At 53.1% G+C, this 14,853-nt stretch overlaps 1 protein-coding gene across 1 annotated transcript; it reads right to left on the minus strand.

Moving 5' to 3' along the window:
• Positions 1–10,480: 10,480 nt before the first annotated feature.
• On the minus strand, positions 10,481–14,719 carry LOC142009019 (uncharacterized). Its single transcript, XM_074986466.1, has 2 exons — positions 14,582–14,719; positions 10,481–13,010 (listed from the first exon to the last, which is right to left on the minus strand). The coding sequence occupies exon 2, from the start codon at positions 12,911–12,913 to the stop codon at positions 10,988–10,990; it is 1,926 nt and encodes a 641-aa protein (XP_074842567.1). The 5' UTR covers positions 12,914–13,010; positions 14,582–14,719; the 3' UTR covers positions 10,481–10,987.
• Positions 14,720–14,853: the final 134 nt, after the last annotated feature.

The following is a 14,853-nucleotide window of genomic DNA, read 5'->3' on the forward strand; positions in this document are numbered from 1 at the left end:
GCTGTTTGCACCCAGGGACCCCAAGGGCCCACCAGCTTCCCCCCCACCTAAGCTGTGGTGCAGAAGGGGGAGGGAACCCCTGGGCTTGCTGAGAGAGTTGGGGGGACTCCCCTGGGTGGACAGTGGGGGGTGGAGGACATCCTGGCTTTCCGGGAACGGCTTGCAGAGCTCATGGGCCTGCCTAGGGAGCCCCTGGGCGGAGCCCAAGGGAAGAGGAGGGGCTGGTGTGACCGCGGGGGGAGCTGGGCTGGCCTGGCCCCCAATGTCGTCCAGCCACCAGACAAGGTGGATCAGCTCCTGCAGGACGTCAGGGAGGCAGGCCCCAGCGAAGGGGAGCGCCGCTGGCTCAATTGATGTTTAACCCCAGGGCGCAGGGCCCAAACTTCCCCAGCTCCCTGGCTGAGTGACCCTGCTCAGCTTGGTCTGGAAGGGGGGAGCGATGTGCTGTGGGGGGGTGGATGTGTGAGTGACAGGCCCAGCAGCTCCCACGGGCCGGGGATGACCCCTGCGGCTGTAGCCTAAGCTGCCAGGTAACACCCTGGGCCGACCACAGCCAGGGAGGAGCCTGGCTGGGTGTGAATTAGACACGGCAGTTAGTGGGGGGCAGTTAGCCTGGACTGGAGGAGAGGAACAAAGGGGGAACTGAGGCCCTGGTGTGGAGGGCTCCTCTCCCCAGGATCGGCTGGAATGACTGTCTCTGCCGGCTGCATGGACCCCGCTGTGCTGAGCTGGGCCTCTGGCGACACAAAATGCCCATTCCACCTGCTGAGTCACTCCTGCCTGCGGCCGGGGGGCAGAGCTTGGGGACCCCTGAACCCATCACACTCCTGCCTGCAGCGGGGCGGGGGGCAGAGCTTGGGGACCCCTGAAGCCCATCACCCTCCTGCCTGTGGCTGGGGGGGCAGAGCTTGGGGACCCCTGAACCCCTCACCCTCCTGCCTGCGGCTGGGGGGCAGAGCTTGGGGACCCCTGAACCCCTCACCCTCCTGCCTGCGGCTGGGGGGCAGCGCTTGGGGACCCCTGAACCCATTATACGCCTGCCTGCGGCCGGGGTGCAGAGCTTGGGGACTCCTGAACCCATCACACTCCTGCCTGCAGCGGGGGGGGGCAGAGCTTGGGGACCCCTGAACCCATCACACTCCTGCCTGCAGCTGGGGGGCAGCGCTTGGGGACCCCTGAACCCATTACACTCCTGCCTGCAGCTGGGGGGCAGCGCTTGGGGACCCTGAACCCATCACACTCCTGCCTGCGGCCGGGGGCAGAGCTTGGGGACCCCCTCACATCCCTAGGGCTGTCCCTGGGCTGGGGGCTGGTAATATGGAGCTGCACTAGCCGCTGCGCTGGTGGGCGGAAATGCTGAGAGAATTCTTACCCTCCCCCGGACGAGCCCCTTGCTCCAGGGACCATCCCCCGTGGCGCTGAGCCCCAGCATTGCCCCAGCGGGGCCGAGCTGGCTGGACCTGCAGACCTGGGAGCCTCAGACAGCCCGGCTCTGCGTTGCTGCCCCGGGCGGATCCGTGCCACAGGGTGGGAGTTGGGCAGGTATCGTTGAACTCCACTGCTCTGACTGTGCTGCCCGGCCAGCCGGTACGTCCCTCCCGGCAGCCAGGAAGGAGCTCGTCTCCCAACTGGGGCTGCAGCTCCAGAATCGGGGCCCCCCCAGGGCCAAGGTGGAGGTTTCCTTCCACTGTGACTCAGAGCAAAGCGCTGCCTCCCCCCTTCCCCATTGCGCTCCAGCTGCCCGGTACTTCTGCACGAGCTGGCCGGGGCTGCAGGCTCCGGCTGCATCTCTGGCTGTTGTGCATCTCTCTAAGTAGCAGGGCCCACAACTCCTTAACACCCAGCAGCTGTCCCCTGACCCCCACTATCGACAGCTTCCTCCTGTGGGCTCGGCTGGGAGATACCGGCAGCCCAGTGCCAGCCTCAGGCTGCCCAGCCATGCCAAGGCCTGCCTTGGGGGGGCAGAATCAGGTTCCGGGCAGGACAGCAGGGGTGGCTGGTGGGGGGAGCTGGCAGAGGGGACGGGCGAGGGTCTGGCAATAGGGCTGACGGGCTGTGTTGCAAAGGGCCTGTGTGGGCCAGAGGTGGGGCTGCAAGAGGCAGCGCTCATCTGCCTTAATTTCTCTCCAGGAGTAATGCAGCCGGGCCCTGGGCCTCGCCCTGACCTGCGCCCGGGTCCCTCCTCACCGGCTTGCAGGGAGCCCCCGTGCCTGCTGCTCCTGGCCCAAGCAGAGGGATGAAGCCTCTGCAGGACTAGGGCAGAGGTGCTGGGGGTGTGCTCAGGCCAGGACTGAGCTGCTCCCGGGGTGCCCAGCCCAGCTGGCAGGCCTAGCCCGGCCCCAGGGGGCTCTCTGCAGCCAGGGGAGGCTCGCCTTGCTGCGGGCGGGTGCAGCCGGAGGAGAGCTGCAGGGCCCCACGGCGGCGAGCTGAGGGCGAGGCTCTGCTTTGGGCTGTGCAGCTTGGTGCTTGCCCCACACCTGGCCCTGGCGCTGAGCTCCTCTGGCCGGGCACCCCAGGGCGAGAAGCTCGGGAGGGGGGACCCGGCATTCTGGTGCAGAGCTCGGCCCCCCACAGCCGGGGCACTCGAGCCTGTGTGCACCGTCTCTGCCTCGGTACAGGCCCTCTTCCGGCTGGCGCAGCCCCTGGGGTCTCAGCCCCTGCCTGGTTCACTGCCCCTTTCCTGCCCCCCTCCCCCCCCGGTGATCCCACCTTCCTTTGAGGGCCTCACTGCCCACCACTGACATGGCCACGTCCCTGTCGGCGCCTTTCCCCTCCCCGAGGGCAGTCATATCCTCTGGCCTGGCGCCACAGCCAGCCAGCAGCTCTCTCCTCCAGCTGGGGAGCGCCAGGAGGGCTGCAGGGCCCAGCTGAGAGCGGCCTGGGGGGGTACAGGGGAGCGGTGGAGCCGGCCTGAGGCCGCTGGGCTGGGGGAGGGGCGGGGGGCAGGAAGGTACAGGGCTGGGCCTGGGGCAGGATGAACTCTGCAGGCCCATGACCTTGGTAGGCGCTGCAGGCTGGGGGCGGGGGGGGGGGGGGCAATGAGAACAGCTCTGGGGCAGGGCGTGGGGTGAGGGTAATTTCCTGGCTCAGGGCACTACCCCACCTGCCCCAGCACCACTCGGGGCCACCGGCAGCATCCTGGGGCACGGCTCCCCGGTGACCACCTCACAGCAACAGCTGGGGGGTCATTGGGGTGTCTCACACACACACACATCCCCGTATTGGTCCTCTCCTGGCCCTTCAGCACAGGGCCCGTGTGGGGAGTGTGGTGGGGCTGGGAGCAGGGAGAGGGGGGATGCGGGGACTGAAAGGTGGATTCTGGAGGCTGCAAGAAGGGAATTTTGGGGTGGCTGGAAGAGGGGGATTTCAGAGGGGCTGGAAGAGGGGTATTGGGGGGGGTCTGGGGGTAGGGGCAGGTAGTGGGGTATTTTGGGGGACTGAAAGGGGGGTATTTTGGGGTTCTGGGGTAGGGGCAGGGAGAGAGGGATTGGGGGGCTGGAAGGGGGTATTTTGGGGGGCTGGGGTGGGGGTGGGGGTAGGGGCAGGGAGAGAGGGATGGGGGGCTGGAAGGGAGTATTTTGGGGGCTGGGGTGGGGGTGGGGGTAGGGGTAGGGGCAGGGAGAGAGGGATGGGGGGCTGGAAGGGAGTATTTTGGGGGCTGGAGGTGGGGGTGGGGGTAGGGGCAGGGAGAGGGGGATTTTGGGGGGCTGGGAGCAGCAGCGGTGCAGCTGGAAGGTTTTTCTCCCTCCCTCGGCCTCTGACGAGAGCAGCAGGAGCCCGGTGCCGCCAGACTGGACGCTGGTCCGTGTGGTCACTGAGAGCAGCATCGGACACAGTGTGGCCCCTGTCCCGGAGGGTCAGCGCCAGAGCCAGCGCCCAGGGACTGGCAGGTCCCACCGAGGGGTTGAGCCAGCGGGAAGCCCTGGCAAACGCCTCTCTGCCACAAGGGGCCTCTGGCAAAAGCCTGACACACAACAATGCCACCCCCAGCGCCCCAGTTCTCCCCGGGGGACAGGACGGGGTTTCCGGGCATAGCTGGCGGAATCAATCCAGGGGATCTTTGCTTGCAGTCCAGGCCACTTACCGCCCCAGGCTGGGATTTCCTTCTTACCAAGGCAAAGCCAACCAGCCTCACCGGCCAGCCAGACACCACACAAGCAAACCCCCAGACTTCCCAGCTGCTCTAGCAGCCCAGCCCAACAACCCCCAAATTCAGGTGAGAGGCTCTTAAGCCTATTTCACCAAACTCCACACGGATGGTTCCAGTTCCCAAAGGGCCCAGCCCCTGCCCCTGCCCCTGGTCAATATACACTTGGATCTTACCCATACAACAAGCTTACTGATGCTTTAGCGCTAATATCTAAAGGTTTACTAATAAAAAAGAAAGAACAGGGGTTAGAGAGAAGAACTGTTAAAGCAAAACTTTACATGCATCAGTTATAACTTCTGACACAGCCTGTGGAGTTATTTGCTGACTCTTGGAAGGACCTGAAAGCTCATTTCAGGTTACATAGATTCCGTTATCAAAACATTGTAGGTCCGGCCTGCTGGGGCCCACATGCTGGGACAGGGCCCCTTGGAGACCCAAAGAAAAAGGAGCCGAGCTGGAAACTACTAAGGCCACATCATCCCACTGAGGGATTGCGCACTGCCCCCCCCAGTCTGGACAGGCTCAGTTCATGAGGACTGAAGACCCAAGAAAGTCCCTGCCAGGGCCCATCTTACAGCTTTTCATATGCAGAGGGAATAAATGGTAAATGGGAATAAATGGTAAATTTTCACAATGGAGGGGGGTAACTAGTGGTGTTCCCCAGGGGTCAGTCCTGGGACCGATCCTGTTGAACTTGTTCATCAATGATCGAGAAAATGAGGTAAGCAGTGAGGTGGCAAAGTTTGCAGATGACACCAAGTTGTTCAGGGCAGTCAAAACCAAAAGGGATTGTGAAGAACTACAAAAAGATCTCAGCAAACTGAGTGATTGGGCAGCAAAATGGCAAATGAAATTTAATGTGGGGAAGTGTAAGGTAATGCACATTGGAAAAAATAACCCAAATTACACATACAACGTGATGGGGTCAAATCTAGATACGACAGATCAGGAAAGGGATCTTGGAGTTATAGTGGATAGTTCTCTGAAGACATCCACGCAGTGTGCAGTGGCAGTTAGTAAAGGAAATAGGATGTTAGGAATTATGAAAAAAGGGATAGATAATAAGACAAAAGATATCATACTTCCCCTATATAAAACTATGGTACATCCACATCTTGAGTACTGCGTGCAGATGTGGTCTCCTCACCTCAAAAAAGATATAATGGCATTAGAAAAGGTTCAGAAAAGGGCGACTAAGATGCTTAGGGGTTTGGAACGGGTCCCATATGGGGAGAGGCTAGAGAGACTGGGACTTTTCAGTCTGGAAAAGAGGCAAGTGAGGGGCGATATGATAGAGGTATATAAAATCATGAATGGTGTGGAGAAAGTGAATATAGAAAAATTATTTATCTTTTCCCATAATACAAGAACTAGGGGACACCAAATGAAATTGATGGGAAGTAGGTTCAAAACTAATCAAAGGAAATTTTTCTTCACACAGCGCACAGTCAACCTGTGGAACTCCTTGCCCGAGGAGGCTGTGAAGGCCAGGACTCTATTAGGGTTTAAAAAAGAGCTTGATACATTTTTGCAGGTTAGGTCCATAAATGGCTATTAGCCAGGGGTAAAGTATGGTGCCCTAGCCTTCAGAACAAGGGCAGGAGATGGATGGCAGGAGATAAATCACTTGATCATTGTCTTCTGTTCTCCTTCTCTGGGGCACCTGGCATTGGCCACTCTCGGCAGACGGGATACTGGGCTGGATGGACCTTTGGTCTGACCCAGTATGGCCATTCTTATGCTCTTATGAGGGACAATTCCATTTTGCTCCATGGGCCTTGGCCCACCACCTGAGCCGGTGGGTCACTGTGCCGAGTTCCCATTTGTTGCAGGCCCAGCAGGAAACCCACCATCACAAAGTGAGTGTTGGCCATCTGGGCCTCTGCTCAGTCTATTGTCCTGGCTGGGGTGGAGCCCCACCTCCCTCTGTGAAGCTCAGCACTGAAGCATTTCTCACACAGCTGCAGAGCTAAACGTCTATAACTCTGCCTACGTCCATGCTACAGACACACAAATAGCACACATAGCTTCAGGGCATCAGTAGCTTTCATTCGACACCTCACATACCCGCACCCCCAGCAACATTTGGGGCCAATAGCTACCCTGGGCATTCAAATGGCTTCCAGAACCAGCATAAACTCCAGCCACATATGACACCCAGACTGACCCGAACCTACAGCAGCGACACCCTCCCTCCCGGCTTCTCCAGCCAGGCAGGCTCTGCCAGCCAGCTGTCCTGCGAGGGGCTGCGCTGTGGAAGCGAGTGGGAAGGGGCAGGTGTATAAAAGCAGCCATTGCAGAGCAGGGTATGTCGCCGTTTACGTGCTGACAGGCGTTTACAGCAGCACTAAGGCCCCACGCAGCTGAGGGCGCAGGTGTTCAGGCTCAAAGGAGGAAGCCTGGAGTGTAGTCCACTTCCTGGATAATTCCCTGCCGCCCATGCCAACCCTCTGTTCGGCACTGGTGAGGCCCCATCTGGAATATTGTGTCCAGTTTGCCCCCCCCCACCCCCCAGTATAAAAAGGATGTGGATTTGCTGGAGCAGGTTCAGTGAAGGGCAACAAAAATGATTAAGGGGCTGGAGCACAAGACCTGTGAGGAGAGGCTGAGGGATTTGGGCTTGTTTAGTTTACAGAAGAGAAGGCTGATGGGGTGATTTAATAGCAGCCCTCAACTTCCTGAAGGGGAGCTCTAAAGGGGAGGGTGAGAAACTGTTCTCAGTGGTGTCAGATGGCAGAACAAGGAGCAATGGTCTGAAGTTACAGGGGGAGGTGTAGGTTGCAGCTGTCCTGGTTCCCTGAAACAGTCATGGCCTTACTTATGCTATTCTCCCACCCACCTACCTGCAGCCCCATCGGGGAAGATCTGAAACTACGCCTGTTTGAGGCCCAGAAACGTCCTGAGCTCTTAGTCCTGGGCAGCAACAGGCACTCTGCTGCCGACACTGGCTGTGAGGCAGTCGCACGCACACCCAACAGTAGTTCTCTTCCTTGTGGATGGTCGCTCTCCCATGGCTGAGGCAGTGTTTGGGGGGGCGGGTTTGAGCAGGTGGGAAGGACCAAGGACAGGAGAGAATTGCTGAGCCGGGAGGCCTTAGATCATTTCACGTGATTAACACCCACCGAGTCGCTGAGGGGACAGGCAGGCTGGGAAGGCCAAAGCTGCGGGTTTGCCCAGCAGAGAAACTTGCTAGAGGGACCAGTCTGAATGCCCTGAGGCCCTTGGGCTAAGGGTTGGCCCTGGGCCAGTGATTGAGAAGGACACTGCCCACTCTTGTGTCTGAGTAGCTACGTTCCCTCCCCCCCCCCACAGAGCTGCATCTCTGCCAGGGCTGGGCAGAAGAGACTGAGCGTTTCCATGTGTGGATGGGCTGAACTGCCTCCAATGCTTGGAGAGATGAATTCACTCTGCTGGGGTCGCTGACTGATCGGAGGGGTGAGGGAGACTGGCCTGTGAGCTTTCCATGCAGGGCGTAGTAAGCACAGGCCCAGTATGAGGCCTTAGGCCTGAACCAAAGGAATGGTCAAGGCTTTGCTAACAGAAAGCAAAGTGCAGCTGTGAGCTGAAGGAATGCATTGCTCACAGAAGCTGGCAAGAAGAGGGGTGACAGTGCATAAACATAGCTACCGAGCATATTGAAGTAGGTACATGGTACCAGAACACCCTACCCTGGAACATTCCACAGATAAGAAAGAACAGGCCGACCCATCCCAATGACAGGGGCAAAAGTGTAATATGATAGATAGAGTTGTTTTGTTGGAACCAACATATACAAGGTGAGAGGCGGAACCTGACTACGTAGAAGGGGTGTACCTCAGTACGTCAGGAGTGATGTGTAAATTGTTTGTACCTGTGTAGAAGAATGTACTTCTGGGATGTGGTGTGGGTCCAGCCGAGGGGGCAGTGGAAAGTCCTGCCACTGACTGAGCCGAGTCCATTGACCGTGGGTGCATATTTGTAGTATGCCCTGACTTAGACTGAGAAGTCTACAGGGAACTATTATTGTGTCCAATACGGCAATAAACCTGGCCGACGTGCCTTTGCACCTTACTAGACTCTGCGGTCATTGGGGGTTCTCTTCGGGTCTGCTGTGTCGGCTGTCTGCAGAGCTGGGGCAGCACACAGAGGGAACACACGCACGCAGCCGAGTGATACCAGCATTGGAGAGAGCAGAGCACCACGCTGGTAGCATCTGACACCAAAATGCAGGTTCTTCACAATCATTATACAAGATACACTGATCATTTCTGGAAAGTAACAGAGAGGAAGCCGTGCTAGTCTATATACTATCAAAACAAAAAAGCAGTCAAGTAGAACTTTAAAGACTAACAAAATAATTTATTAGGTGAGCTTTCGTGGGACAGACCCACTTCTTCAGATCATAGCCAGACCAGAACAGACTCAATATTTAAGGCACAGAGAACCAAAAATAGTAATCAAGGTTGACAAATCAGAAAAAAATGATCAAGGTGAGCAAATCAGAGAGTAGAGGGGTGGAGGGGGAGGTGGGAGTCAAGAATTAAATTAAGCCAAGTATGCAAAAGAGCCCCCATAATAACCCAGAAAATTTGCATCCTGGTTCAAACCACGTGTTAATGTGTCGAATTTCAATATAAAAGAGAGTTCAGCAGCCTCTCTTCCAAGACTGTTGTGAAAATTCCTGTTGAGTAAGATGCAGACTTTTAAGTCATTAACAGAACCCTGATTACTATTTTTGGTTCTCTGTGCCTTAAATATTGAGTTTACTGCTTTTTTTGTTTTGATCATTTCTGGAGTATGATATTGCAGTGAACAGCCAGGATGATGATTTGATAAATTCTTCAAAGCAACAGTGGATCAGTAAGTAAAAGTGATGAGACCTTTTGTTCACAGAAGGTAAAAACGTGCCTCCCAATACTAATTAAAGTGAAATTGCCCATTACATGTGTATATTAAAGTTAATAAGTTTCTTCAGTGGGGGAGTTACCCCACCTGTTAAGTGCTAGTACAGTCAACATCATCTAACAGGAACACAGCTGCTCTTGTGGTTAGAGCACTGGACTGGAGGTAAGGATTACCTGGCTAAATTCACAAGTCTACCACTTTATTCCTGTGTGATCAAAGGCAAACAACGTATCAGTTAGTGCAATCACTGGTACTTCCCTATGTCACAGGAGATCCACGAAGATGCTCTCATTCTCATTAACAAAGGGTTTGGGTATGATAAGGGGACACCACCAATGCCCAAGAAAATTGTTTCATCAATCAACCAATCTTCTCAAGACTAACACCTTCACGCAGATTGATGTGCCATATTCTGAGCTGTGGTATCTCCATCTGCTGTTGTGTCCATGACACATGGAGCGGGGTTCCCTCCAGAAAGAGCTAAGCTATCTGGAGACCAGCCCTCTTGGAGGGCAGTGAGGTGCTAAACCCAGAAGTGCCGAAATTGCGACCACAAGAACTGGAACTGCAAAGTGTTGGGAATCCCTCAGTCACGCTGATGGTTATGGTTGATAACAGCTGGCAGGACGGGATCCAAGCTGCCAACTCCCTCCCACCTGATAGGTAGGAAAGTACAAAATGATGGTGAGGTGTTACGGTTTGATCTGACTGGATCTGTGCGATATTAAACCCAAGGTCGATGTTTAACTACAGTGTTTCCAGGTGTAACAAAAACCATTGGAACAGAACTGACAAATGATTAGGTTCCAGGATACCTTTATCAAGTTAAAGGACCTACAGAAAATCTTTAAAACCTCACTGCCTAAAATTAGGCATCTCAATTGACTTCCTCATAAAGCTAAGTAGATATTCAGTGGGGCCAAGCACCCACAAAACTTCGGGAAAGCAAATGGCTTATTTGTGTGTGGTTTAGTATGCAGCTAGGTGCAAAGTTTAAAATGCCTGGACATGTCACTCGATGTCACATACTGATTCGATGCAAACGTTGTATCCCTTGTATTTTGCAGAAGTTTAAAAACAAAAATACAAGAACAGGACAAGAAACTCCATAAAACAGCCATAAAGAACTTTCACTGTCCCAATAGTGATGAGCGTGTAGAACAATGCCCCACCAGAGGACCCAATTCTCTGTGCATTTATTCCTCAACTTGAGGTACAAGCAGGACAGCGACAGGGCTTAAACTCACCTTTGCTGTGGGCCAGCTCAGTGTCTGCCTGGCTCACAAGTAATGAAGTAGAGCAACTTCAAGTATGGTCCACTAAATCACCTTCTGCCTCCAGAGTGGTTAATGTTTAATATTTTAGGATCGTTAAAATATTACCATATTGTATTATAACAGCAGGTAGTCTAGACCAGTGTTTCTTAAAATTCTTAAGACCACAGAACACCAAACAAAACTATATTTATGAGGAACAGCTACAAAAATTTTCTTCCAAAAAAAGAACTGCTCCCCTCAACTAGCAACATATATAGCGAAACCAAACTGAAGTCATTGCTGTGGTACCTGATAAAATTAAATAGTAACATTGTATCTGATTGTAAAGACAGAACATACATACCAATACCATATCATGACACCAAAAAAGTGTCAGATGCTCACAGCACACCTGCGAGTTGTTCTGGGAACACCAGTATTCTGCAGAACATAGTTTAAGAAACCCTGCGCTAGATCAGGGTTCCTGGTATATTGAGCTCTTGGGCAGCTGCCCAGGAGAGCTTCATATGCCGCCCAGGTGATCAGCACAGCGCTCACAGCTGGCAGCACGTTTTTAACTGGTGGTGCACATCCTTGCACATACATCAGTGCACGTAACAAAATTTATTCTGCACACAGATGGGAAAAATGAGAGGGAGCATTAGTCTAGACCAAACAGCGGTGTGGGAAATGTCAATTAAAACATCTCACAATTGGCTGCTGCCGCCATGAGCTCCTTAGCTGCCCCTGTCTGCAGAAATCCAGCAAACTCATCGCATGTCATTTTATAGTTGAAGTGCACAAACAGTTCAGCTTTCACTAGGTCTGTTTGGAGCCTGTTCCTTTCATCAGCCCACAAATTCTTCATTACGCTAACAATGCGTTCCACAAAGGTGTTGATGGCTGGAACAGCAAACACATGCTGCACAATTCTAAGCAAGTTCGGGGCCTCGCAGCACTTAAAGAATTCTACCCAGACTTCAGAGCTGCCGGTCTGATGGTGGCGTTCATGTTGCTGCTGTTCCTGTTCTGATTCGGCATTAATTATTGAACCCTTTAGGATTGGTAGTGCATCATTCAATACAGACACTTCTGTGAAAAGTTCATCTACATCCACTTGAATGTCCAAGTTTGTCATCAAAGTGCACAGTTTGTCTAGCTCCAGAGGCCTGTCCAGACTGAGCGGTGCACACAACTTATAGAAAGAATTTTCACTGAAATCAAACCTCTTTTCTAGATACCGGAGCATGTGCATGTAAGTCTGCTGGGCGTCTCCAATAAAGGTGTTCTGCTCGTTAGGGTGTAGCTTTTTCAAGAGTTGCATCACCTTGTACCCATAGAAACCTTTCTCTTGTCGATTCTGAATCTCTCTTCTCAGCTTGTTGAATGTAGCATACAGTTCAGTTACCTGAAGGTAATTACTCTCAAGAACCTTTATGGTGCTGGTAAATTGGCTCATAAGGTTATGCACAAAGTAGATGTACAGTTCAGGAAGTGTAATAGTTTCATCATTGGAAGCTATGTCCTTATACTCAGAAAGAAAGGCCCAGACTGTGCAGTTCACATCCTCCTCCCCTTTACTCACAAAGTAAGATTTGAGGGCCGGCCAATTCTTCAGTAACTTGTCAATGGCAGTGAAAAGGGCCAGAAAACGTTTAGGTACTTGGCGTAAGATTTCTGTATAGTCTGTCTTCATGAAATCAAAGAACTCTTTAAGTTCACCGTTATTCTCGTCTAGTGCAAAGACTTCACTGAAGACCTTGAGGACCAAACACTCTACATCGTAAGAGAGCATTCTCAAGCCATGCTTTGCTGTATTGTGTACTATCTGAGTGCTGCAATGTGTTGGTACAAGGTTTGGTAAATCCAGCATTTGTTTTAGGTGCACAAAACCAGACTCATTTTCTTCAAAATCTCTCTCTCCATATGCCACAATTTTATTCTGTACCAGACTGGCATTTTGAAGACAACTCCGTAAGTTCTTTACAATCACCTCTGATGTTTTATCTGCATCTTCAAGAAAGTCTAGGAGTGATGTGCAGATTCCCTTATCTTTATTGAAGTACTGGATGACAACTGGGAATAGTTTCATGCTCCCTATATTAAAAGCATCCACTGAGATTGAGAAAGGTGCTGATCCAATGTCTTGCACAGCCAGTTTTAAAGAATGTGGTGCTAATACAGCCTCGATCAAAGCTTCTACTTTTGTCATTCCACAGTGAATTTTGGAAGCTATTTTGGAATCAGGGAAAACAGAGGGGTACAGTTTATTTCCACAATCTTGAGAACGGTAGCTGTGGTAGTGTTTAACTCCATGATATGTTAAAAGCAATTCAGCTGCGCATACGCGTTGTTCTTCAGCATTGTTACTCTTTACGGAGACTTTATTGCTAGCATTACACCACACCTGTCCTTGTACTTTGATTTTGTGACCCTTTGTTTCTGCATGATGCTTGACGGCTTTTACAGAATCAAACTTAACTGTGAATTGAACATCACAAATAGAACAATATCCTGAGTCTTCACTTGCCTTTATAAGCCAATTCTGATAGTCTGGGAGTTGCAGCCACTCATTTTTAAAGGTGCACAGCCTTCGAATCTTTTTTTTTCCGGGTTCTGTCATTTCGCCCTTGCATTTGTCCGACTGCAGCACAGTTTAGCCACCAGATAAGATTGTTGACTGTGGACATCAGTTGCTTCTCTCTGCTTTTGTTGACGCACTAAAAAAGTTACCCAGAGTCGATTAAACATATTGTTGTGACGGACCATCCCCCCACGCTTTACGGAAAAAGGGTTATGAACACACCTATGAATAACTCAGAAATGTTTTGAGCAAAAAATGACTTGTGACCTATCATTTTTAATGTTATAACCCCCTGGACCTGTAAAATCTATTTATGTACACATATAATTTTTATAGTTAAAGTTATGAGTAACGTCTGTTAAATAGGGTGGGGAGATAGCTCAGGGGTTTGAGCATTGGCCTGCTAAACCCAGGGGTGTGAGCTCAAGCCTTGAGGAGGCCATTGAGGGATTGGGGCAAATTGATGCCAGGGCAGGGGACTGGATGAGATGACCTCCAGAGGTCCCTTCCAGCTCTAGGGGGTGTGTGTGCATATTTGTATAACAAATATTCATCTCCATGAAGATTGCAATAGGAGGTGCAGCAGCCCTAATGTGAGAGTATGGCCTCAGAGAAGACAGCAGTGCTTAGTCACTTAATGGCAATCAATCCACCTCTGAGGAACTTGACTGTGAGCATACATTCCAGCAGACAGGCAACAACTTGTTAATTGTGTGATTAATGGTGATTATTTTTTAAAATAATGACATGAATTTAATTGCTCAACAGCAGAAGTATAAATCTAAGGTTCATTGAAAAGCTACTGAAATTTACAATTTCAGTCATCTGTGCATTGACAAAGTGAGATTACAAGATCTATGGCTCTATGAAGTGCTTTAATTGTGGGGTGTCATGAAACGACCTTCTGACTTGGGGTGTGACGGGCCATTATCACTGGCACCATTGCAGTACAGGTTGTTCCTCTCTAACCCAGAATCTCTCCTCCAGCAACATCTGTAATCCGGCACCATTTGAGTTACCCAGATAACCACTTATCACGGGCGTGGCCAAGTTTCCCGGGGTTCCATGAAGTTTGTCGACAGCCCCCAGTGCTGTCCACTCAGCAGGGGTAGCCTGGTGATGCCCGGTCAGCAGCAGCAGCAGCAGCAGCAGCAGTGTTGGTGACGTGCGAGACAATAATCCCCTCCTGTGGTCCCGCAAGTTCTCTCCTCCCGCACCGGTGGGGGCCTGAGGGTGCCGCACCAGGGAGGCTGGACCCGACCATCAGGTTTAGGGTCAGAAAGGGGCCCCACAGCTAAAACCGGGGCTGGGGGCTTGGCGCTCCCGCACCTCAGCGGCTCCCGCGCGGCCTGGGGGGGTGGCCTTAACCGCACCTCAGCGGCTCCCGCGCGGCCTGGGGGCGTGGCCTTAACCGCACCTCAGCGCCTCGCGCCCGGGCTGGGGGCGTGGCCTTAACCGCACCTCAGCGGCTCCCGCGCGGCCTGGGGGCGTGGCCTTAACCGCACCTCAGCGCCTCGCGCCCGGGCTGGGGGCGTGGCCCGCCCCGCCGCACCTCAGCGCCCCTCTGGTAACCAAGACTGTCTCCCCCTTTAGACGGCCGTTTTGCCAATGTCACCGGCGCTCCCTGGTCAAGGCGGCGGTTCTCAGCCCCTCCCTCGGGCCCAGATCCCCGCCTCAGCTACCGGCCGAGGTTAGCGCCGCACCGACCTGGCTGCGGGAACCGGACCGGACTGCGATGTCCAGTCAGCCGAGACGACCGGACCGGACCGGACCGGACCGACCCAGCTCGCGTTGGCCCAGCCCTGCCGCTCGCAGGACTACTAGTCCCAGAATGCAACGCAGCCCAGGCCCTAGGTTGAGCGAAAGGCCCGAGCCGGGAATCTTTGCGCGGCATGCTGGGAACTGTAGTTGCTGGCCGCATTGCATGCTGGGAGACACGCCCCTTCGATGGAATTCCTTCGCAGCCTATCAGAATAGGG

Source organism: Carettochelys insculpta, chromosome 2 (assembly GCF_033958435.1).
Source record: "Carettochelys insculpta isolate YL-2023 chromosome 2, ASM3395843v1, whole genome shotgun sequence".
NCBI classification, from domain to species: domain Eukaryota; kingdom Metazoa; phylum Chordata; order Testudines; family Carettochelyidae; genus Carettochelys; species Carettochelys insculpta.